Genomic DNA, 27,092 nt, shown 5'->3' on the forward strand with positions numbered 1-27,092 from the left:
TGTTTGAGACATTCTGGAATGTGATGAAGACCTTGCTCAAAAGTATTTGTCCAGTGTTTAAAGCCAAAGGTGGATTTAAAAAATACTACCAAAATTATATAACTTTTAAAGTTTTACATTTTTAGAAGCAAATGTAGTGACATGACAAGAATCTGCATAACTAATCATATGCTAAATATTTGCAAGTTACATTTATGTATGCCATAGCCAAGCTGATTGTCTATAAAATGAAAGTATTCTCACTCAAAGCTGTAAAGGATTGTTAGTTCAAAACAATGTTACCCTTTTGGTTGTTTGTGTTCATGGTAGAGATAAAATGTTTAGGCACCCTTGTTAAAATGCCAGGTTTTTGTCTTGTAATAAAAAAAAAATAACAAGAGGATCTTTTAGACTTTTTGCCACCTTTTAATGTCGCCCATGATCTGTACAAATCCATAGAGTAACAAACAGAAATAATTTTGAGTGGGAGGGTGGGGGGCAAATACAAATAAGAAAACAAAAAATTGTGGTTGCACAAGTATGAACACCCATTTGTAATTGGGGATGAGGTTGTATTATTAGCAAATCATTTAAAAGCTCATACTAAATAATAGTCTGCAGCTGCTAACTTTTAAAGTGCTTCTGATTAATTTCATATACAGTTTAGCTGTTTTAATACAATTTTTCTAACATTTTTAGATGCATTTTGCAGTAAATGCCAAGGTCCCTGAACAGCTTACAACACAGCAAAGGAATTACATTGATGTAAATTGTAAGTCATGAGAAGGTAGCAAAAAACAACTTTCAAAGACATTAGATTTATGGAACTCTGTGAATCAAGACATTACCTATAACTGATGTTCCCTCAAGAATTGATAAAATGATGGGGAAGAAAATTGGTCTGGTAGACTGCCGAGAGGCCTACAGTGACATCAAGGGAGCTGCAAGTAATTGTCCATTGCATGTGACAGCAATCTCACATATTCTTCATTTATATGGGTTGTGGGGTAGGGTGGCAAGACTGAAATCTTTTCTCTAAAAGACATTCAAACCCTTATATGTTTTGACAAACTCTACATCATGTCTGCCAAAAGCATGTGGGAAAATGTATTCTGATCTGATGAAATTGAGGTTGAACTTTTTGGCTATAATTCCAGAAGGTATTTTTGATGCAAAGCCAATATTAGGCATTACGAAAGAAATACCATGCCCAACATGGAGGCAGTATTATGCTTTGGGACTGTTTTATGAAAACTGGAACTATGATTTGGTCAAGATGGAGGGAATTATGAGCAGTTTCAAATATCAATTTTTCATTAAGACTTTCAGGCCTCTGCTAAAAACCTGAACATGAAGATTAATTTTACCCATAAGCACAATAACAATACTAAGCATTACCTCCAAATCATCAAAATAATAACTTCACAATAAAAAGATCAAAGTTTTGTAATAGCCCAGCTATAGCTCACACCTGAATGAAAATTGAGTGGTTTGGAAATCTGTGGGTTACTGGAGGATTGCTATGCTATCCCTTGCAGTCTGACAGAATTGAAGTGCTACAGCTAAAAAGGATGGACAAAGATTACCAATGTTTTATGTGCCATGCTGATGTACTGCCACCCAAAAGATTGAATGCTGTGATAAATTCAAAGGGAACTTCAAGAAAGTATTAGTTTAACGGTGTACATATTTATGCAATCACATTATTTTAATTGATTTTTCTTTTTCCATGAAAAAAAATGTTCAGTTTGTTTTTTAATTGTACAGTTTATGGGTCACCTTAAAGGGGGGGCACCATTCCGAAATGTTTCTTCTCAGTATGATTTTTCTGTTACATGACAAAATCCTGGCATTCTAGTAGGGGATGTTGACTTTTTATATAATGTTACATTAATCTAATAATTGCATTATAAAAATGTCCTCTTTGTTGATATTTTCAGAAAGAAAGCCAGAAGGCTGATGACTACCTTCGTGAGATAAAGGACCAAAACTTGCTTCTTGTAGCTGTAGCAAAATGCATAGAGGCAGCTGGTTATGAAAATTCAACAGATATGCAAAAATCATTGCTAAGGGTAAGCTTAAGCATTTCTCACAGGAAAAGCTTGTTTCTCAGTAGTACTGCTGGCCATAGGCATCAGATACTGTTTCATAAAAATTCCATCTTTATTCAAATTACTTAAAACAATTAATGGTTTAAAACAGGTTCATTATACAGAGATTCAATTATAAGATTACATCACCATTACAGCAAGTAACTTCTTAATACAGTAAATCCAATAAAGTTAATTGTGTATACACCAAAATTACAACAGCATTTAATAGATCATGGTATGATAGCAGAAGACTTATTATTAGTGAAGAAGTATTCACACCTAGTAAGATAAATACTTCGGGGTCTTCAACAGTTTATCTTTCAAAATAATTTTTACCCCAGATATTAAAATATAACTTTTAATTTACTACGATTATAATGCATCTAAAGAACACAAACCACACAAATACATCACCAATAAAATAATATAATCACCAGACCACCATGAACAATATTAGTTTCTATGACTCGATCTCCAGCTGTCCCTAAAAGGTTCTGTTGATACTTTCAGCAGAGGTTACCACCCTGATATGTTTGTGCCCCCGCTCCACTGTGGCTTTTCCTTAGCTTACCCTAGATTTCCCTTTAAACTATATATAGGTAGGTGTGAGACTAATCTAGGATCAATTACAAAAATAACCTATATGGAGGGTCTGACCCAGACCTCAAGCTGTCATAATGATCCTTAAAATAAGGTTTTGTTATTTAGGCATAATACACAAGGTATTATAATAATGAAAAACCAGAAGGCATTACAAGGACAATTAGAAAATGCAAGGCTCTAGGCTCGCCACATATTTTTGTACAGTCCATCCATCAGTTGCTAATCACAGACACTTCCATCCACTAGTGTCTTCATTTATTAAAAGGAACCTGTCACCAAGATTTCCCCCTGATGAGCTGTGGCAACCACCAGTGAGCCCTTATATACAGCATTCCTGAATGCTGGTCCATTCCGATGAGTGTCGCTGCTCTCGGTCTGGTGCTTCCTCCATCTTGCTAGATCGCCGTCCTCCTTCTTCTGAGACCCCTGTGGATGGCGCGTCCTACGTCATCCATACAAGTCTGAGTGCAAATCAAAGTTTTGAAGTGCGCATGCGGTCTTTGACCTTTCCTCGTGCCTGCACATTACAGTAATTTGATCTTTCTTGAGCGGGGCAGATGAAAGTGCACATGTGCAGGACCACAATGCCGGCCTGTGTAGAGGACGTGTCAGAAGTAGGTCGGCGTTCTTGCAAGATTGAGAGTAGGCACCGGAAAAAAGAGCAGCGACACCCATCGGGCCGGACCTCCCCCAAGGTGAGTTATATAAAGCTGTTTTTTACGTTACACAGAACGGCCTGGGCCATTATATATACAGTCATATGAAAAAGTTTGGTCAACCTTTTTTCTTTATAACAATTTGGGTTTTTGCAACAGCTATTTCAGTTTCATATATCTAATAACTGATGGACTCAGTAATATTTCTGGATTGAAATGAGGTTTATTGTACTAACAGAAAATGTGCAATCTGCATTTAAACAAAATTTGACCAGTGCGAAAGTATGGGCACCCTTCTTAATTTCTTGATTTGAACACTCCTAACTACTTTTTACTGACTTACTAAAGCACTAAATTGGTTTTGTAACCTCATTGAGCTTTGAATTTCATAGGCAGGTGTATCCAATCATGAGAAAAGGTATTTAAGGTGGCCACTTGCAAGTGCTATAAAGAAAAAAGGTTAACATTAATAGGGGTGCCCAAACTTTTTCATATGACTGTATCATTCTGAAATGCTGTACATAAGTGCTCACTGGTGGTGGCTGCAGCTCATAAGGAAAAAACTTGGTGCCAGGTTCTCTTTAAACCTAATCAGGGAATATTGAGGTTACATTCTTGTAGAAACTGAACTGAACCCATTCAATTCAGTGTGATTGATATGTTTTCATCCCCTATCTTTGCTATACATCATTATCCCTGTATTACTTTGCCTCAACGCGTCTCCCTCCCCTGTACAGTCAGGTTGATCACAAGGCTTAAAATTTTAGTAGAATCAAAATTACTCATGTCCATGGGTACATTGATATGGCTCTTTCATTATGAGCTCGAAAAAATAGCTCCCATCAATACCCACAAAGGTGATATGTTAAACCTCATAGCATATTTGCAGTGTAACACATACAATCCTATCACAGTAGTATAACTTAAGTTCCAATATAAATAATCCAACACTGATAGAAATAGCTGCTTACCTAGATTCACGTATCAAATAATAATTGTGGATATATTCTTTCTGCCACTGCGTGCGGCAATACCCGGGTGTTCAAACGGCCCATGTCCGGTTCCTTAAGTACTCAGCCTTAAAAAGTCCCATTAGTTAGTATCCGGACCTGACACTCTATTTCAAGTCTTGCACAAACACACGCCCCCTTTCTTTAAGGGGCCAGCATCTTCCTAACCAGGAAGTGCTTCTCAGATCATCTGGGAGTCTGCAGGTGCTTAAGGTGCCCCTACCCTATGGGAGGTGCCCTGGCAATGAGTTGGATTCATTGGTAGTTGTCTGGTCCCTTAGTGCTGCTTCTGATATAGTTCTGTCTGCTGCTGCTGACACCTGTTTGTATTTCAGTGCTGTGCTACTCCTCTGCTCTGCTGCTGCCATTACCATCCATGCTGACCTGCTTACACAATACCCCTCTATGCAAGTATCCACGCAAGTCACTGCTGCTGTATCGTCCATCCATCTATCCATCCCGGATTGAATTTCAACACCTGCTGCCGCAATCTATTGCCAGAGACTGTCACTCTGTACCCCTGGGGCCAGCCGACGCAGCACCAGTCTTCCCGAGTGGCACCTGGACTCACACCTGCAGCGTAACAACCTCACCATTAAGTGTTCTGTTGAAAACCAGGAGTAGGTTTGTAGTTAAGCCCCTCTAGGTTTTCTATGTGATGCGGCCCAGTAGATTCACGAACATCTCTGCTCACCCGGCAATCATAACAGTGTGCCCAGGCTATAAACCCCGCTGCCCCTGCATTCTTGGCTCAGCGAACACTTGCTCATGTGCGGGAGGAGCAATGTCGACTCATGACCATTCTACAGGCTATGGACACCCTACTAAGCTCTCTGGAGCTGGCAGATCCTGCAACCATCAATGCTCAGCTTTCCAGCCTCCAACAAGAGATTTCACATCAGGAAAGTACGCAAGGTCGGGTATTGAAGTATTTCGCCTCTGTGGACCAACAGTTGACGTCTCTGCAGAATGCTACCAGCCAAGGAGCTTCACCTCCAGTCTTGGTGCCTTTGGGCCTGGCCTCTCTCCTGATCGGCAGTCTGTCCCTCATCTCAGCAGACCTCCACGGTACTGAGGGGATCTGAAGCTTTGTTGCGGGTTTCTGAACCAATGCCAGTTTCACGTCCGTCTCCTGCCACAGCAGTACCTTACAGATGCTTGCAAAGTGGCTTTCCTGGCTTCTCCCCTAGATGGTGAAACCCTGGACTGGATCAATGGAGAGAATGGATTCACTAATCTCCAACCTGCCCCTCTCACTGGAAGGTTATAATGAACCTCGTTGCATTGCACCCGCTACCGAAGCGCTGGGGAACTCATCGTGGGTCAATACACAATAAAATTCTGAGCTACAAAGGACCAATGAGTCATTGGTCGGAGCATTCTGGCGAGGTCTGTGCGGTAAAATCAATGACAAGTTAGCTGGTCGTGCGTTACCCTCCTCTCTGGATGACTTGATTAGTCTAGCAATTCAGATTGACCTGCGCTTTCAGGAACGTGCTCGTGAGAGCGCCTGTGAGAGGAGGTTATCGCACCCGGTACCCTCTATTCTGAGGTCCTTTGTTCCTCATGCCAGTGTGCCTTTGTACCTGTGGTCCCAAAACCCATGGAGAGAGATCAAGTGTGATCTGTCCGCTGCCGCCGCCGCCAGGAGGATTGTCACGCCAATGACTGGTGCTACTACTGCGGCAGCTCTGCGCATCTAATCTGCTAATGCCCCAAGAAGCCGGGAAACTTTCTTGCTAAGGGTCAGTAGGAAAGACTACCGTAGGTGATGGAAAGTCGTCTTCACCTCTATATATGACTGTGTCTGTAACCAGTGGCGACTCCCGGTTCTCTGAAGTGGCCCTTGTGGACTCGGCTGATGGGAATTTCATACAACCGAGTATAATGGATCAGTATCAGATTCCTGTCCGTCAATTGCAAATTTTTATTCCAGTACTATTGGTGTACAAAAAGCCTCTGCCCAAGTCATCCAGTTTGTCACCAAGGAAGTTGTCCTACTTGTAGAAATTCAACATAAGGAGAAGATTGCCTTTCATGTCCTTCCGGGAATGTCGCATCCACTGTTGCTGGACTTACCGTGGTAACGGAAGCACGAACCAGTCCTGAACTGGAGATCTGGAAACTTGCTCTGGTGGGGTCACGTCTGCCAGGAAAACTGTCTTGTCTTTGTGCAGCCTCTCCGACCCCCCTGTGAGACCCTCTAATCTTCCGGGTCTGCCGTCCACCTACTGGGTCTATGTGGACGTCTTTCAAAAAAGAGGCTGAGACCCTACTGCCACAGAAAGACAATACGGCTGCCCGATTGACCTACCCTCTGGGTGTACCTCTCCTCTTTGGTCGTATCTATCCCCTGTCTCAGGCCAAGACTCAGACGATGTCTGAATACATAAAGGAGAATGTGGCAAAATGTTTAATTCAAAAATCTTCCTCACCGGCCGGAGCCGGTTTATTCTTTGTTAACAAATAGGATGGGTCTCTTCGGCCATGTAGCGACTACAGGGGGCTCAATCAAATCACAGTCAAGGACAAATACCCGCTGCTGTCCATACCAGAATTGTTAATTATTTCCAAGGATCCAGGATCTTCTCCAAGCTGGTGCGTACAATCTGGTTCGGATACGGTTGGGCGACGAATGGAAGACTGCCTTTATCACTCGTGATTGCCACTATGAGTATCTGGTCATGCCATTCGGGCTCAGCAATTCCCCGACGGTCTTTCAGGAATTCAAGGATATCTTCCGAGATCTTCTGTACATGTGTGTAGTGGTGTACTTAAACGACATTCTCGTATTCTCACCGGATCTTCCTATGCACAGAAGAAACATTTGACAGGTGCTTCAGAGGTTAAAGGAGAACCGTCTATACACCAAATGTGAGAAGTATCTGTTCGAGCAGTCTTCCCTGCCTTTTTTAGGTTACATAATCTCAAATACCTGCCTGATGATGGATCCAGACAAGTTGTCAGCAGTTTTGAAATGGCCACATCCTGCCAGTCTGAAAGCGACCCAGCGGTTCCTCAGGTTCGCCAACTATTATAGGCCGTTCATCCTGCAGTTCTTTTCCCTGGCTCTTTCCATCTCAACCTTGACCTGTAAAGGGGTGAATCCAAGGGCATGCACTTCCGAAGCAGAAGACGTCTTTATGTCCTTCAAACACTCCTTTGCTTTGGCTCTGGCACTACATAGACCAGAGTCTAAGAAGCAGTTCACCCTCGAAGTGAATGCTTCGTCCTCTGATGCCAATGTGGTCCTCACACAGAAGTTGGCTACGGGTAAGACTGTAACCTGCATTTTTTTTTCCCAGAGCTTTCTCTCCAGCTAAACGCAACTACTCGATTGGTGATCGGGAACTATTGGGATCAAGAAGGCTCTAGAGTAATGTTACCTGCTGGAAGGAGCAATACACCCTGTCATCATCTACATGGACCACAAGAACTTGGCCTACCTACAGTCGGCTCAGAGGTTGCACCCACGATAAGCCCGGAGGTTGCTATTTTTTGCTCGCTTCGACTTTATGCTGCACTTCCATGCTGCTGAAGAGAACATCAAAGCTGACGTGCTGTTGCGGTTGTCTTTGTCGGCTGATCAGAAGGAGGAGCCTCAACATACAATTGGTGACAGTGGCTCCCATAGATATTTCCCAGGCTCTTCCTTCTAAGACGTTTGTGCTGAAGCAGACAGGAAGCAAGTTCTTCAACGGGGACAATCCTCTTGGCCAGTCACGCTGGACAGAAGTCGTCATTGCAGCTGATCTCACTGCACTATTGGTGGCCTACATTGTGACAAGGTGTCCTGCACTTTGTCTGCCTGCCCCTTGTGTGCTCACAACATGACACGAAAGAAGCTTTCTGCTGGTCCACTTCTTCCTTTGCTGGTGCCATCTTCCCCCTGGCAGCAAATCGGGATGGACTTTATTACAGATCTGCCAAAGTCCTCCGGTTGCACCGTCATCTGGGTAGTAGTGGACAGATTCTCTATAATGGCTCATTTCATTCCACTAGCCAGTTTACCCTCCACGCCAGTGCTCGCTGAGCACTTCACCCAGCAGATCTTCCGGCTGCATGGTCTACCACTCCATATTGTGTCCGACAGAGGTGTCCATTTTACCTTTTGATTCTGGAGGGCAACCTGTAAGCTCCTGGTTGTCACTATGGACTTCTTGTAGGCCTACCATCCGCAGTCTAATGGCTAAGTAGAAAGGGTGAACCAGATCTTGGCGAACTTTCTACAACACTTCGTCAATGAGCATCTCACTGACTGGGTCAAGCTCCTTCTTTGGGCGGAGTTGTTGTATAATAATCACATTAGTGAGTTCTCCACCAAGTCTCTTTTCAGGTTGTGTATTAACTGCAACCCAGAATCCCATTCCCAGTGGCGCTCTCATCTGGCAATCCTGCGGCTGAGCCCCTCGTTAATTCATTTTACGATATCAGTGCGGAGACCAAGCCCTCCCTGAAGTAGTTTTCCAACCAAATGAAGAGACATGCGGACAAGACAGACAAGAGACGCCTAGATCCTCCTTCGTTCTGGCCCGAGACAAAGTATGGCTCTGTTCCAGAAACTTCCATCTCAAGTTGCCCTCTTACAAGTTGGGGCCACGCTTCATCAGTCCCTTTTGAGGTGCTCCAGCGGATACCGATACGAGACACGCATGTGTGATACGCAAGTGGAATGATACCCTCAATGTCAGCCTGCTTCTCGCTCTGTAGAGACACTTGTCTGTACAGAGTGATGAAGCAAAGCTGATATCATTGTACTTGTGGACTAAGTTGGACTAAGGATTTTTTTTATAATAAAGATGGAGCCTCTAAATTGTTTTTTGTTTTATTTCTAATAAAAAAAAAATTGCATGTGTTGTGGGTTTTTTTTTTTTTTACTATTTATTAGAAATTCATGGTGCCCATGTCTAAATTGGCATGACACCATGAATTTCTGGCTTTGTACCAGCTGAGAATACAAAGCTGGTATTAACCCCTTTATTACCTAGCGTGCCATCGCCATCAGGGCCGCTGGACAAGCCAGGTAAAGCGCCTGAATGTGGCGCTAAAAAACAGTACGCCATTTCCAGTGGCATCTGCGAGCTATGTTTTGTAGCGTGGGGGGCCTAGAACACTTGGTCCTTACCACACTGAGAATTTCAGCCCTGTTATGATCAGGAGACCGCAAAAGATCTTGCAAAAATCCTATAAAAAAAGGTTTATAATAATACACAAGAGTAGTTGGAAGCTTAGCTGGCTGCAATCCACTGACTACACAAACACAACTAGAAGTAGCAATGGAGTGTTCCTAACAAACCTAGAGACCTCGTCACCGCCGGAGAACTAATTAACCTCAAAGATGAATTGAGGAATCCTGACTTGCTGCAGAGCAGCACAAAAGGAAAGTCAAAAGCCCCCAACATATAACGACTGTGATGTAAGAAAAAACAACACACAGATGGTAGATATAGAATTAAGCAAAGTGAGGCCCTGCTGGCTAGATACAAAAGTATGGGATAGATTGCTGGTTGCAGCCAGTAAAAACACTGAAAAAATGCCAACACCTGATCAACAAAAAATTCCCTTAAAGACCACATGATCATCCACCCACTTTATCAGGAACTCTTGTGTAAATACATTTAAATGGAAAAGCAAATATAATGGGAAAGATCTAAACTACAAAAATACAGGAGATACAAAAATACAAAAAAACCCTCTTGAACAAAACTGGGAGTAATAACTCCCTTTCTTACTAGGAATAAATCGCTCTCTAAAAATAGTGCAGAAAGAGCATTGATTAACTTGCAAGAAACAAAAGGGAATATTCTCAGACATTGATTTAGAAAAAGACAAAGATTAAGCAGAAACGCCCTTCAATGCAAATTCAGCCCTTAACCAAGCCAAGACTAAGAGAGCAAAAATACTTATCAGACATAGCTGAAAACTCAGAATGACATGGAGACAAAAACAATGCAAAAGAAACTAAAAAGCCGCTGTAGAAATTATTCCCGGAGAATCCAAAAAGGAGCAGAAAAAAAGAAAAAAACAGAACCTACAGGGAAAAGCAAAAAGCCGAAAGGCTGGAGGACAGACTTCGGGACATCTTCACATGGAGCAGAAACAATTATTACTGGCAAAGGTTCCTATATCCCCCCAGGCTGGAATCCATAGGCTCCCTAAAGCAGCAATCATCTCCTGCACCTGTCTGAGTGACAGATGCAGAATCAGACTTACTACAAACACTAGCCACCAGAGGGAGTCCAGAAACACTCCCTGGAACAGCACCATCTCTGATTATATTCACAACACTTCCCTGTATTTTGATTGCCAGCCAAGGTAAAGCCAGGCAAATAAAGCGGACTGATACAGGCTGCCACCCCTATGTGTGCTGAGAATCAAAAGTACTGTGAAGTGCTACATCATTTTTTAAATGTATTTATACACTACTATATGTGTGAGGGACCCAACAGCCAATCACAGACGCTGTCACTCAGAATGGGCGCCTGTGATTGGTTGCTGGAGGAACCTTAAATCTGTCCATACATTTTAGATGTTAGGATGTATGGGCTGGTTTCAGGTTACTTTAGCATCCAATCACAGATGCCAACTCTGTGACAGTGTCTGTGATTGTTATTTAAACAGTAAAATAAAACAACACAGACAAAAAATTATGTTATTAGAAATAAAACAGAAGACATTTAGGACTCCATCTTTATTACCCAAAAAATACCTTCCGACGTAGTCCAAAGGCTGACGAGCATCTTTAGCTCTGCTACATCTGTGCGAGAAGACAAAAACAAGTCTGGTCACACAGACTCAGCTGAGAGATGTCAGTCACTTCACCTGAGTGCACAGCTGACACTCGGGTGAAGTGTCTGACAGCTCTCAGCTGAGTCTGTGTGAACAGACCTGTGTTTGTCTCCTCACATAGATGTAGCAGAGTTCAAGATGCTTGCCTGCCTTTGGACTACGTCGTAAGTTTTTTTTTGGGTAATAAAGTCCTAAATGGGTTCTGTTTTATTTGTAATAAAATATTTTTTTCTCTATGTTGCTGTTTTATTTTACTGTCAAAATAACAGACAATCACAGACACTGTCACAGAGTAGGCGTCTGTGATTGGATGCTGGAGTAACCTGAAAGCAACCCATACATTCTAGCCTCTAGAATGTATGGACACATTCAAGGTTACTCCAACAGCCAATCACAGATGCCCGCTCTGCGTGATAGCATCTGTGATTGGCTGTTGGGTCCCTCACACAAATAGTAGTGTAAAAATAAATTAAAAAAATGACATAGCACTCCACGGTACTTTTGATTCTCAGCACAAATAAACCGGACATCTACGGGCTGCCACCCCCATCTGACTGGCTTCACCTTGGCTGGCAATCAAAATACAGTAAAGTCCATTGTTTTGTTTTTTTTGTAATGCTTTAAAAAATAATTTAAAAGAAAAATGCGTAAGCTCCTGCCGTATTTTGATTGTTAATCAGGTAAAACCAGGCACCTAGGGACTGGGATTCTCCGCATGGTAAGGCCCAAGCGTTCTGCTAAAAACCGCAGCCCGCAGCTGCCCCTGTAAATGGCATATTTTTTCTTACTGCCATTTTTAGACACTTTTCCCGGCTCGTCCAGTAGCTCTGATGGTGGTGACATGCTGGTTAATAAAGTTGTAAATACCAACTTTGTATTCTCCGCTGGTACTAAGCCCGAAATTCATGGTGTCATGCCAAATTAGACATGGCCACCATTAATTTCTAGTAAACAGTAAACAAAAACACAACACAGAATTTTTTTGTATTAGAAATAAAACAAAAAAAAACGCATTTATGGACTCCATCTTTATTATAAAAAACAAATTAGTCTGACATAGTCCACGGGTACAGCAATGTCCTCTCTGCTTCATCGCTCTGCACAGACAAGTGTCTCTAAAGAGCAAGAAGCAGGCTGACACTGAGGGTATGATTCCACTTGCATATGACTCGAGTTGCGAGTCTCGCATTGCATCACCCGGCACTGCCTGACTCTCTCTGGACACCTTTTCCTGAAAAAGGGGGGTTACTGTAATACCCATACTGGCATCTTCATACTCTCCTGCCCCTCCTCCGGCGAGGACATCGGTTTCCTCACCTGTCTAGGTGTTCTGTGGTGATGATCTCATCCCCTTTCTTAAAGGGCCCCCGTCCTCCTAACCTGAAAGTGCCTCCCAGGTTAACTGGGAGGCTGCAGGTACTTAATGCACCCCTACCCTATGGGAGGTGCCTGGGCAATGAGTTAGATTCATTGCTAGTTGTCAGGTTCCTTCGTGCTGCTGCTGATTTAGTGCTTTATTTTGCTGCTGACACCTGTTTATATTTCATTGCTGTGCTACTCCTGTTTTGCTGCTGCAGTTACCATCCACACCGACTGGCTTACACATCACCGGTCTCTGTCACTGCTGCTGTATCATCCATCCATTCATCCATCCCGGACGGAATCTCGACACCTGCTACCGCAACCTATTGCCAGAGACTGTCGCTCCTGTACCCCTGGGGCCAGCCGACACAGCACCAGTTTTCCCGAGCTGCACCCAGACTCGCACCTGCAGCATATTGCCTTCACCATTAGGGGCTGTGGAGAAAACTAAGTGTAGGTTTGTAGTTACAACTCTCTGGGTTTTCTGTGTGCTGCAGCCCATGGGTTCATGAACATCTCTGCTCGCCCGGCGAGCATAACAGCCAGGATGGGAGGAGTCTTCAACACCTGGCGATACACACGCCCCATGACATCACAGTTTACAGCCAATCGCAGAGATGAATCTTTGTCACAGACCCCTATATAATCTGCCATCACAAGAGGTAGTAATGACAGACACTATAACAACTTTTAAAAAAAGGGCTGGACTGAGCTCCAGTGATGCAGTATGGAGATGGGACAAAGTTCCACAAAGTCAACTATCACTGCAGCCCTCCACCAGTCGGGCCTTTATGGCAGACAGGCCTGACGGAAACCTCTCCTCAGTGCAAGACTTATGAAAGCCCACATAGAGTTTGTAAAAAAAAAAACACATGAAGGACTCCCAGACTATGAGAAATAAGATTCTCTGGTCTGATAAGTTAAAAATAGAACTTTTTGGTGATAATTCTAAGCGGTATATCTTGAGAAAAGCAGGCACTGCTCATCACCTGCCCAATACAATCCCAACAGTGAAACATGGTGATGGCAGCATCATGCTATGGGGGCGTTTTTCAGCTGCAGAGACAGGATGACTGGTTGCAATTGAAGTAAAGATGAATACGGCCAAGTACATAGATATCCTGGAAGAAAACCTCTTCTAGAGTGCTCTGGACCTCAGACTTGGCTGAAGGTTCACCTTCCAAAAAGACAGTGACCCTAAGCTCACAGCTAAAATTACAAAAGAGTGGCTTCAGAACAACTCTGTGACCATTCTTGACTGGCTCAGCCAGAGTCCTGACCTAAACCTAATTGAGCATCTCTGAAGAAACCTGAAAATGGCTGTCCACCAATGTTCACCATCCAACCTGACGGAACTGGAGAGGATCTGCAAGGAAGAATGGCAGAGGATCCCCAAATCCAGGTGTGAAAAACTTATTGCATCATTCCCAAGAAGACTCCTGGCTGTACTATATCAAAAGGGTGCTTCTACTCAATACTGAGCAAAGGGTCTGAATACTGATGACCATGTGATATTTCAGTTTTTCTTGTTTAATAATTGTACAAAAATTTCTACATTTCTGTTTTATTCTGTCAAGATAGGGTGCAGAGTGGTCATTAAAAATTACTTTTTTGAATTTACCAAATGCCTGCAATTAAACGAAGAATTAAACATTTAAAGGGGTTTGAATACTTTCTGTGCCCACTGTATATGTCCCCTCAATTATATTGGATAGAAAAAAACGGGAGTTAAGACAATGTATAAGTGAGCATTTGGGGGATACAGGTAAAATATATGTTTGTACTGTGTTAGCCAGTAGATATAAAAAAAATAGTTTAAAAGAACTGAGTCCTTAGTGGTTCATACCTTTTAACGACTAACTTTTCAGTTAGTTATTTGGAGGATATATGAGATGAGACACACCAATCTCCTGCCATGTGAGGGAATGTCATGTCTTTTCATTTTGCAGATAGTGAGGTTGAATGTTAGGAAGCGAGACTGGAATATAAGTATCCTACAGAAGGAAACCCACTGGATTTACAGAATGGTATCCTTTAAGCCAGGGGTGGGGAACCTTTTTTCTGTCGGGGGCCATTTGGAAATTTCTACCAACCTTCGGGGGCCGCACAAAATTATCAATGTTTAAATGACCCTGCTATATTGGGTGAAGCAATTAATTAACTGGGGGCATGGGGCTGGGGGCACAGACACCACACGCGGGGCTGGGGGCACAGACACCACACGCGGGGCTGGGGGCACAGACACCACACGCGGGGCTGGGGGCACAGACACCACACGCGGGGCTGGGGGCACAGACACCACACGCGGGGCTGGGGGCACAGACACCACACGCGGGGCTGGGGGCACAGACACCACACGCGGGGCTGGGGGCACAGACACCACACGCGGGGCTGGGGGCACAGACACCACACGCGGGGCTGGGGGCACAGACACCACACGCGGGGCTGGGGGCACAGACACCACACGCGGGGCTGGGGGCACAGACACCACTGGAGGGGCTGGAGGCACAGACACCACTGGAGGGGCTGGAGGCACAGACACCACTGGAGGGGCTGGAGGCACAGACACCACTGGAGGGGCTGGAGGCACAGACACCACTGGAGGGGCTGGAGGCACAGACACCACTGGAGGGGCTGGAGGCACAGACACCACTGGAGGGGCTGGAGGCACAGACACCACTGGAGGGGAGGCACAGACATCACTGGGGGGGGAGGCACAGACATCACTGGGGGGGGAGGCACAGACATCACTGGGGGGAGGCACAGACATCACTGGGGGGAGGCACAGACATCACTGGGGGGGAGGCACAGACATCACTGGGGGGGAGGCACAGACATCACTGGGGGGGGCTGCACACACGACTGGGGGGGGTTGCACACAGGACTGGGGGAGGCAGCACACAGGACTGGGGGGGGCAGCACACAGGACTGGGGGGGGCAGCACACAGGACTGGGGGGGGCAGCACACAGGACTGGGGGGGGCAGCACACAGGACTGGGGGGGTGCACACAGGACTGGGGGGGTGCACACAGGACTGGGGGGGTGCACACAGGACTGGGGGGGTGCACACAGGACTGGGGGGGTGCACACAGGACTGGAGGGGGTGCACACAGGACTGGAGGGGGTGCACACAGGACTGGAGGGGGTGCACACAGGACTGGAGGGGGTGCACACAGGACTGGAGGGGGTGCACACAGGACTGGAGGGGGTGCACACAGGACTGGGGGGTGCACACAGGACTGGGTGATGGGCTGCACATAGGATTGTGTGGGGGTGCACACAGGACATTGGGGGGCTGCACACAGGACTGGGGGAGGGGTGCACACACGACATTGGGGGCCACACTGCGCTGAGAGTTTCATGCAACTCTGGGGGTGAGGGTTTACAGAACTGGTGTGAGGAGGCACAAAGCATTGGGCAGGGCACATAGCAGCAGAGGGTCGGCGCTGGACTCACAGCAGCATTGCACTCACATCACCGGAGTGCAGGAGCCGGACACTGCATCAGAAGGAGAAGGCAGGCACTGATCTCCGGAGGGCAGGGGGCGGACACACAAGGCTGGAAGCTGAGGCTGCTGTAGACCCGCCCACAATTGGCACTGGCCGACGGGAGAACACATTGCAGCACAAACAGCAATGTGTGGATTTAAAGGGCCGGCGGCAGCAAACTGCGGTGACAGCACCAGCACTGCCTCCCCCGGGAATCTGCCCGGGGGCCACATAAAAGGTCATGGCGGGCCGCATGCGGCCCGCGGGCCGGAGGTTCCCCACCCCTGCTTTAAGCCAATGGGTCTTAATGAAACATTGACCTATGGGTGCTTTCTTGATTAGGACACTTCCTATATAATATGCTGAAAGAGTTAACCATAATAACTGGAAAATGGTTTTGAGGTGCTTTCACTGATGAAAACCTTGTTTACTCATAGCAAAGTGGGGACCTGATAGATGAGATAAAAAACTGTTTTCTTTACACATAAGCCCTATGAGTTGGACTGTGTGTTAGAGGGACTAATTTTTATCATTTGGTCTGGGATTTAGGATGTTTTGCCAGTATCAGATTAGACCCAGATGGATTTTTAAGTGAAGGAAGAGAAAAAATGCTCTGTGAAAGAACATTGTGAGGTTCATATATAATCTGGTGGCATTTGATAAATCTATGAGATGTTAAGCATTTACAGTCTGACTTGGATGCTTGAATCTCTGGATACGATCCAATGCAGAGATCCCTGTTATGAGTCTGGCACTGTGTGTGGGCTAAGGCAGTGAAGACAGGTGGGGACACGTAATAGGTACGTTCGCTAAATTCACTGTATGTCTATCAAGACACGTGCAGTAGAAAAAGGTAGGCAGGGACATGCAATCAGTGTGTATACCCAATGCAGCTCCTTGTTGAGCATGTGTTGGTGTGTGTCTCCGCACAACACTTGTGACGCAGTTCCGGGTCCGGACACTCCACTAGTGGACCTTTTTAAGGTCTGAGGGACCTGAAATGGGCCGTTTGAACTCCCGGGTATCTTCATACGCATCGGCAGAAGGACTATATCCATAATGATTATTTGATATGTGGGCCTGGATTAGCGGATATTTCTATCAGTTTTGTATTATTTATATTGGAATATAGGTCATACTACTGTGGTAGGATTTTATGCGTTATACTGCAAATATGCTATGACGTTTAATATATCCCTTTTGTAGGCATTGATTTTAGCTATTTTATGTTATATTTTTTTTTATTACTTTTTTAGAGCTCGTTGAGGCAAAGTAATAGAGGGATAATGATGTACTCCAAAAGACATACAGATAGGGACTTTAGATTGTGAGCCCCAATGGGGACAGTGTTCCTGATGTATTTAAAGCGCTGCGGAATATGTTAGCACTATATAAAATAAAGATTTGATGTACAGCACAGATATGGACTGAAAAAATATCAATTGCAAATTGAATGAGTTCAGTTCCTATAAGAATGATCAGCTATAGTCTCGATATTCCCTGCTTAGGTTAAATATATACAGACAATAGTGGATGGATAGTGTCTGAGAAGCTCCTGATGTATGACCAAAAAGATGTGGATAGCCTTGCATTTTTATTATTTGTCCTTGTAATGCCTTTTGGTTTTTCAATATTATTATTATACTTTGTGTATTTTGCCTAAATAACTATACTGTAATTTTATGGATCGAAAGGACAGCTTGAGGAATTCTGGGTCAGACCCTCCATGTAGGCTCTTTTTGTAATAACTTTTACATTAGTCTCACACCTATCTATATTTAGTTTAAAGAGAAATCTAGGGTTAAGTAGAAACCCTAGATTAAGTAGGGAAAGCTGCCGTGCAGCGGGGGGCACCAACATATCATGGATGTAACCTCCCGTTAGGTAGTAGAAAGTATCAACAGGAGCTTATAGGGACAGGTGGAGAGCAAATCCTAAGATACTAATGTTCATGGTGGTCTGGTGATTAAGTGATTTTAGTGGTGAGGCATTTGTATTGTTTGCGTTCTTTGGGTGTATTATTGTAGTACTTTAAAAGTTCTATTTTAATATCTGGGGTAAAAATAATTTTAGATATTAGTGAGGAAGCCAGTAAAACTATAAGCATGAGGTAGAAGAGACCCCCGCAGCCATGGTTACCAGAAGAGACTTGGAATTTCATCTAGGAAAGGTCAGTGGCAAAAAAGTTAGCAAACAGGCCGCTGGCAACATCAGTAAAAGACTAATGAGAGCTATTTGAGCAGATATTTAACTTTATTGCCAAAATATATATACAAAGGTTTAAAGCGAACATCTGAATGGCAAGACCAGGAATACATACAGTACCAAAAAAATCAAAGAGATACGACAAAAGTTTAAACCAAGCGTGGGCATGTTGAAACACCAACAGAAACTGACTGAGGCAGAACAGATAAAGGAAAGATGAACAAAAGTACATAGAGCACCTCTACAAGAACAATTAAGTGATAGAGGGAGAAACTGCGAGAGGAAATGACAGCGAGCTGAACATCTTGTAAGGCCTCTTTCACACATCAGTTTTTTGCCATCAGTAACAGTCCATTTTCTAGACAGATCGACGGATTCGTCACAGATTGTGGTTAAACTGATGCGACGGATACGTTTTTTGACGTATCCGACTAGCTGGGGGCTAAATAATAAATTGGAGCATGCTCGGTTTAAAAAAAAAAAACAGAATTTGTTGCCGAATTCAGTCATTTGACAGATGATGACGGATCCTGTGCCCATAGGCTTCCATTCTACCAAACAACGGACGGCGACAGATCCGTCGCTGTCTGTGTTTTCGACATACAAAAAAACGTTGCTTTGGCTGTCGTCTCCGTGTGATGGATAAACATTTTTCACCGGATCCATCGAACGACAGATGAAACCTGAGGCAGTCCGTCGCTAATACAAGTCGATGAGAAAAAACAGATCCAGTGACATCAGTCGCCAGATCAGTTTTTTTCAAAATTCAATGGTTTGTGACCGATGGCAAATGATGTGTGAAAAGGGCCTAAGATAGTCGTTGCTGCGATAAAGCTTCTTTCAAATAACAAAGCATCGGGATGTAACAATATTCCAACAGAGCTAATAAAGTATTCTGAAGCAGCAGTTGATGTCGTCATATTCCTCTGTCAGCAGATATAGACAGCTGGTAAATGGCGCAAGGATTGGACAATATCGGTGTTTATTCCTATTTCTAAGAAGGGAGATGCTACCGACAGTGGTAATAATCAGACTATTGCGCTCATACATCCTGCCAGCAAAGTACAACTGAAGATTTTAAAAAGACTCTTACAGCCTTACTTTGACAAAGAACTGCCGGACGAACAAGCAGAGGAGCATGAAATGTGATTGATATTATATTGATGGTGGAAAAGCCCAAAGAGTACAGCAAGGAGCTCTATTTTTGCTTCATCGACTATAGCAAATTCTTCGACTTTGTTCATCACTAGAAACTTTGGAATACCATGAAGGATATGGATATGCTGAACCATCTGATCAGCCTTATTAAGAACCTTAATATTGACCAAGAAGCAATAGTTTAAACGAAACATGGCATGGTTCAAAATGGAGCAAGGCATCTGACAAGGCTGCATCTTGTCACCATTTCTTTTCAATATATATACAGAAGGTATGTTCAGGAAGGCTAGACTTTCAGAAATAGAAGTAATCAAAATTGCTCCATGAATCATCAACAATCTTAAATACACAGATGATACAACATTAGTGGCCTACAAAAAATTGGAAAAGAGGCCAAAAGTAAAGTAATTTTAATCTTTATTGAATGAATTGAAGAATGAAATTATTTCAAAGGAGACCTACAAAAGAGATTGCTAGTTTGCAGAAAAACATCCTCCTACCAAGACAACAAAGTCTTATTGATATTATGTTGCAATTACGGTTAATGAGAAATTCACATTCAAGGTAAATAAACTACAAATACGGAGTTTTGAGTTAATAAATATGCATAAAGTGTACAAAGTGTTGAAAATGTAAAGAAGAGAGAAATACTGTCAGAAATGTGTAGCCCAAGATCCATCTATGCAAATGGAATCTGACAGGACTTATATAAACATGACACATAAAATATGTCAGGGATTGATAGAAAGTAGTGTATCAAACATCAAAATATCCTAGTGGCTGTTGGAAATTGTAATCATGACTAGTTATATGCAGACCTGCAGTTACCTGGGATCGGCGGGTCCAATCGGGTTAAAAAAAAAAAAAAGATTCGGGCCCGGAATTGATCCGAGATATCTTGCTGGAGGCCTGTTCCCATATACGTTCAAGGGGACTTGAATCAGGCACTTTAAAATGTTGTAGAAGGGGTAGGGGATTAGCGCGAGTGAGTTATACTTACTGGTCTCTGCTTGACAGTAATGCTACTTCCGCGGCCTCCCATTATCCTTCATACATATGCACTACTTTCGTCGCCCACCAGCAGTCCTTGCATTTGTGATTGGTTGCAGTCAGACAGTGCCTCTACCCTGTATGACAGCATATCTGACTGCTTGCAATCATAGATTCTGTGTGTGTATATTTGTGTAAAGATAAATAAATAAAACAATTGGTGTAGTGTCCCCCAATATTGTGATACCCAGCACAGATAAAACATACAGCTACAGGCTGCAGCCCCGAGCCGTGTGCTTATCTTGCCTGTGTATCAAAATAAGAGGAACCCCATATGGACTTTTTTTAATTATTTAAATAAATAATTAAAATTAACTGGCTTTTGATCCCCCTTATTGGATACCAAGTCAATATGAAACCGACAGCAGGGAGATGATATTGTCCATATCCATTACATGTGACAATCCCGACACTTTACCCAGCTTATCCCGATTGCCCTGGTGCGGTGGCTTATGCAGGCTGAGTCAGACGTGGGGGGTGCATAGGCATTCATCATGGGTATATACCACTGTATACAATGCAGGCAGGATCCAACGACCAGGTGGACGTCATATGGTGGAGTGTCCACAGGCTCATAACCCCAAGCGGATGCAATAGCTTAAAGATTGTGCTATTCAAGAAGTCACACATGCTGCAAAGGGAAAAGGAGGATAATGGAGAATGATTATGTGGAAGTGAGTCCACATAATATACTGTACATACCTGTAGTATGTTAAACTTATATTAGTGTTATGGACATAAACATGAAGGGTAAAATGACTGCCCTTCGTCTACTAGGCATTGCTCCCACCTGGCCAGAATCCTACTCCACACTGATGAGGGGCAATACCCCGAAACAGCTGTCTGTGGATGGATACCTGGCCTTGGTATTTCCCTTATCATATCTTTAAACTTGTCAGAGAGTTGGATATTGACTAAAAGGGCCACTTAATATAGTGGTTATGGTGGTCTCCTAAAAATAGCCACTCTTTGGCTAGGTCCTTCCCGGAGGGATATCTGGCTAGTTTCTGTGCCGAGACTCCTAACACAGGCTCCACGGACTTTTTTGATTTTTGAAAAAGGGCGGGTTGGAGAGGTGCCAAACTCTAGGGAGCGTGCCAAGGGTACAGGCCAGAAATGCCAGAGGAGACCATCAGTGGGCACAAGATTGTGCCCATCAGAGGGACGCCAATCTTGTCACGCGCCCAGGCAAGGGACATCGTATCCAAGATAGAAATGGCACAGTATATACAGTCATGGCCAAAAGTTTTGAGAATGACACCAAAATTATATTTTCACATGATCTGTTGCCCTCTGGTTTTTAATTGTTTGTCTGATGTTTACATCACATACAGAAATATAATTGCAATCATATTATGAGTACCAAAAAGTTATATTGACAGTTAGAATGAGTTAATGCAGCAAGTCAATATTTGCAGTGTTGACCCTTCTTCTTCAGGACCTCTGCAATTCTCCCTGGCATGCTCTCAATCAACTTCTGGATCAAATCCTGACTGATAGCTGTCCATTCTTGCATAAGCAATGCTTGCATTTTGCCAGAATTTGTTGGTTTTTGTTTGTCCACCCGTCTCTTGATGATTGCCCACAAGTTCTCAATGGGATTAAGATCTGGGGAGTTTCCAGTCCATGGACCCACAATCTCTGTTTTGTTCCATGAGCCATTTAGTGATCACCTTTGCTTTATGGCAAGGTGCTCCATCATGCTGGAAAAGGCATTGTTGGGTGCCAAACTGCTCTTGGACAGTTGGGAGAAGTTGCTCTTTGAGGACATTCTGGTACCATTCTTTATTCATGGCATGTGTTTTTAGGCAAGACTGTGAGTGAGCCGATTCCCCTGGCTGAGAAGCAACCCCACACATGAATCGTTTCAGGATGCTTAACAGTTGGCATGAGACAAGACTGGTGGTAGTGCTCTCCTCTTCTTCTCCTAATAAGCTGTTTTCCAGATGTCCCAAACAATCGAAAAGGGGATTCATCTGAGAAAATGACTTTACCCCAGTCCTCAGCAGTCCACTCCCTGTACCTTTTGCAGAATATCAGTCGGTCCCTGATGTTTTTTCTGGAGAGAAGTGGCTTCTTTGCTGCCCTCCTTGAAACCAGGCCTTGCTCAAGCACTGAGATGAAGGAAAAAAAGAGAGGGCGATCCGGCACAAATCCTCCTTATGTTAAAATAATCAAGTCTTTATTGGAACATGGTTAAAAACATCGTGAATACCAAAAAATCGCTTAGATGGTATAGGTACAATTCATGAGGGCTTCATGAATTGTACCTATACCATCTAAGCGATTTTTTGGTCTTCACGATGTTTTTAACCATGTTCCAATAAAGACTCGATTATTTTAACATAAGGAGGATTTGTGCCGGATCGCCCTCTCTTTTTTTCCTTCATCTTCGTACCGGTCGGGATAGACCGTTGGATTCCAGGCACCCGCAAGGCTGATCAGTCCGGGCAGCAGGTGAGCTGAAGATACCTCTATTTTCACATATTTCCACTTGCTCAAGCACTCTCCGCCTCACAGTACATGCTGAAGCATTCACACCAGCCTGCTGCCATTGCTGAGCTAGCTCGGCACTGCTGGTAGTCCGATCCCGCAGCTGAAACAGTTTTAAGATACGGTCCTGGCGTTTGCTGGTTCTTCGTGGGCACCATGGAGCCTTTTTGGCAACAATGGAAGCTCTCTCCTTGATGTTCTTGATGATTCGATAGCTTGTTGACTGAGGTGCAATCTTTGTAGCTGCGATACTCTTCCCTCTTAGGCCAGTTTTGTGCAGAGCAATGATGGCTGCTCGTCTTTCTTTAGAGATAACCATGGTTAACTGAAGAGAAACAATGATACCAAGCACCAGCCTCCTTTTAAAGTGTCGAGTGGTGTCATTCTTAATTAATCATGACTGATCGCCAGCCCTGTCCTCATCAACACCCACACCTGTGTTAATGGAACAATCACTTAAACAATGTTAGCTGCTCCTTTTAAGGCAGGAATGCAATGATGTTGAAATGTGTTTTGGGGGTTAAAGTTCATTTTCTTAAAAGAAAATGAGACAAAGGAAGGAAGTCAGGTGAATTGGGTGTATGAGGGCTGCATAGGCACATGTGCACATTGGCAACCTTTTATCATTTTACAAACAAGTTTATAATATATCCCCTTTTATATTACATTTGATTAATTTCTTCTTCTTTCACTCCTCATAGGTTATTAATTTTGTTTATATTACAGACATCATATTGTGTCATTTTGTGATGTGGAGGTGGGTTGTTTTTTGCACCGATGTGGACATGTGCCTATGCAGCCCTCATACACTCCGTGGGTATCTGCGGATCCGCCAATTACTAATCATGACGTATTCAGCAAGTGCAAAGAGTCACCATAGGATTTGATGCCAAGAATAACACATGGAAGTTACAGGGAATATCCTAACATGAACATTACTCCTGAAATAACACATGAGAAGGAATACATGACAGCAATAAATAGCTTGAGAAATGGCTGTTCAGATGTACAAAGATGGTATAAGCAAAATGAAGTGGGGGCTCCAAAGATTAAGATGCCTGAAGAAATAAAATGCAATGGTGATGAGGATAGTGATGCTGCTGAAAGAGCCTGGAAATTGCCACTGGACAAGAACTTCCAAGTAAAGAAACATTTTTCTGGTAAAGAAAACAGCTCGTACATAGTTTGGTTTTCTCTTTGATAACATATGTATGCAAAACCTGGACAATAAAGAAACAAGACAGAAGAATAAACACCTTTCCATGTGTGGTGCTTGAGAAGGATGTTATCAATACTATGGATGGCAAGAAAAACAAGCAAATCAATTTTGGAACAAATCAAGCCAGACTATCTCTTACAGCTGGGGGTCACCAAGCTAAGACTTGCCTACCTTGGGCGCATCATATGAAGAGAGCAGTCACTGAAGGACATAATGGTCGGAAAAATAGAAGAAACAAGGCAAAGAGGAAGACCAGCAACCCAATGGCTTAATACTGTCAACATAATGGCAGAGAAGACCCCAATTACCTAACCAGGCCTGCACAAGATCGATCCTCCTATAGAATATTCATCCATCAAGTTGCCATGGATGCCATGCCATTTTAAGAAAAAAAAATGATTTCACTTTATACAATCAATAGGATAAGGAATTGCAATCTATGTCAGAAAAATGTGTGTAAAATGTTATGAGTATTGCTGTGGCATCCTTTTTTCAATATTTGTTAGGGGAAGATTGTTGTTACAGTATTAAAATATTTACAGTTTAACAGTTGTTACTTTGATGACTTCCCATCCCTTTGGATTCTGATAGATTAAAATAATAAACTCAGGTGTACTCACCCTTCCTAGATTCAGCACCTGGTCAGCAATTGGGCTATTATTTGAGAAACTATAATAAAATGTTTGTTTTTCGTAACATAAAAAGGTTTTTTGTTCTGTTCTGAACAATGTTATTTCAACATGCTTTTAATATCTGATTTATTTGTATTTGCAGGCCGCGTCTTTTGGGAAATGTTTTCTAGATTCACATTCATCCTCAGAATTTGTAACCATGTGTCAGGATCTCCGTGTGCTTAATGCTATCAATGATTACCAGATTGGCATACCTTTGACTATTGTACAGTATCCTTTTCAGCATCGAGTCCAATGAGGAATATTTCAGGGTACTTGTTTCTGACCTCCTATGATTTTAATTCTAACGTTATATGTCTTTTAAAATCATACAAACTAATAGCTGCGCTATATTTATTATAACCATTTTTTTCTATTTTTTTGTTTTTCCTTGCCATAGTCAAGGAGCCATTTTTCCCCTATCTCTGTGAAGCTAATTGAAAGAGGAGGTGGATGCTTCTATTCTTTCTTTGGAATTTTTTTTTTGTATAATTTTCGCAGTATATATATATATAATACTGTGTAAGGTTGAACCCCACAACCTGGGGGGTTCCTCTCACTTGCAGCGGTGCAAGGTAGCTTTAACAACACAGCTACAATCTCTTTATAAAAATTCTGGCAGTTTATTTAAAACACTCAACATAAACTGCTAAAAAAAATGTAACAAAGCCTCTCCCGGCTTAAAGGAAAATATAACACATCCACAAACCGTGGGCTTCCAGTCCATTAATTGTCCATAGTGGAGTCTCCACACTCTGGCCCCTGCCAGCGAACACTCACTGTGGTTTCTTCCTGCAGCCTCCAGCACTCTCCAGCCAGGCTGCAGTCTTTTCCCCAGTCCTCACCTGGACTGATTTCCAGAAGTCTGTCTCCAGTCTTCACACAGACAGAGACCTCCAGCACACAACCTCCATGTGCAGCACACTCTCAGACCTCTCTTCCAGAACCCTGTGTTCAGCCTCCACACAGGCTGATACATCCAGAACTCCCTGCTCTGCTCTCACACTTTGCAGAACACACACTGAGTCTCCTAAATCAGACTGAACACACCCACAGGTGGAGGTCTGTGATTCTCCAGACCTGCACAGCACACAGGCATTATTAAAGGGAACCTGACCCTTATATGCAGAAACAAGCCTTTGTGGAACTACAAGTCCCATAGCAACCTCTTCAGTTTAACCTTCTCCACTGCGACATATTGCGACCATTTACCACATTGGTGGTCGCTACCTCACTACTGCGAAAATTATACAAAAAAAAATTCCAAAGAAAGAATAGAAGCATCCACCTCCCCTTTCAATTAGCTTCACAGAGATAGGGGAAAAAATGGCTCCTTGACTATGGCAAGGAAAAACAAAAAAATAGAAAAAAATGGTTATAATAAACATATATATAATATATTTACTAGCTGTAGTACCTAGGCGTTGCCCGGGATAGTAACTATCTCGTTTCGAGTGTCTGTCTGTCTGTCTCTGTCTGTATCAGTTTCTCTGTCTGTCTCTGTATATATCTCTGTGTCTCTCTCTTTCTCTTTCCCCGTCTGTCTCTTTCCCCGTCTGTCTCTTTTCCCGTCTGTCTCTTTCCCCGTCTGTCTCTTTCCCCGTCCGTCTCTTTCCCCGTCCGTCTCTTTCCCCGTCCGTCTCTTTCCCCGGCCGTCTCTTTCCCCGGCCGTCTCTTTCCCCGGCCGTCTCTTTCCCCGGCCGTCTCTTTCCCCGGCCGTCTCTTTCCCCGGCCGTCTCTTTCCCCGGCCGTCTCTTTCCCCGGCCGTCTCTTTCCCCGGCCGTCTCTTTCCCCGGCCGTCTCTTTCCCCGGCCGTCTCTTTCCCCGGCCGTCTCTTTCCCCGGCCGTCTCTTTCCCCGGCCGTCTCTTTCCCCGGCCGTCTCTTTCCCCGGCCGTCTCTTTCCCCGGCCGTCTCTTTCCCCGGCCGTCTCTTTCCCCGGCCGTCTCTTTCCCCGGCCGTCTCTTTCCCCGGCCGTCTCTTTCCCCGGCCGTCTCTTTCCCCGGCCGTCTCTTTCCCCGGCCGTCTCTTTCCCCGGCCGTCTCTTTCCCCGGCCGTCTCCTTCCCCGGCCGTCTCTCTCGCCGGGCCGTCTCTCTCGCCGGGCCGTCTCTCTCGCCGGGCCGTCTCTCTCGCCGGGCCGTCTCTCTCGCCGGGCCGTCTCTCTCGCCGGGCCGTCTCTCTCGCCGGGCCGTCTCTCTCGCCGGGCCGTCTCTCTCGCCGGGCCGTCTCTCTCGCCGGGCCGTCTCTCTCGCCGGGCCGTCTTTCGCCGGGCCGTCTCTGTCTTTGTCTCTGTATGTTTCTCTGTCTGTCTTTTTCT

At 44.0% G+C, this 27,092-nt stretch overlaps 1 protein-coding gene across 1 annotated transcript in view; it reads left to right on the forward strand.

Annotated features, from left to right (window-relative positions):
* Positions 1 to 27,092, forward strand: part of VPS16 (VPS16 core subunit of CORVET and HOPS complexes) — an 879,114-nt gene that overhangs the window by 350,534 nt on the left and 501,488 nt on the right. Inside the window, exons 12-13 of the mRNA XM_075319712.1 lie at positions 1,920 to 2,051; positions 24,880 to 25,007. Of these exons, the coding sequence (XP_075175827.1) occupies positions 1,920 to 2,051; positions 24,880 to 25,007 (260 nt within the window). The remainder of the gene's footprint in view (positions 1 to 1,919; positions 2,052 to 24,879; positions 25,008 to 27,092) is intronic.

Source organism: Anomaloglossus baeobatrachus, chromosome 7 (genome assembly GCF_048569485.1).
Source record: "Anomaloglossus baeobatrachus isolate aAnoBae1 chromosome 7, aAnoBae1.hap1, whole genome shotgun sequence".
NCBI classification, from domain to species: Eukaryota; Metazoa; Chordata; class Amphibia; order Anura; family Aromobatidae; genus Anomaloglossus; species Anomaloglossus baeobatrachus.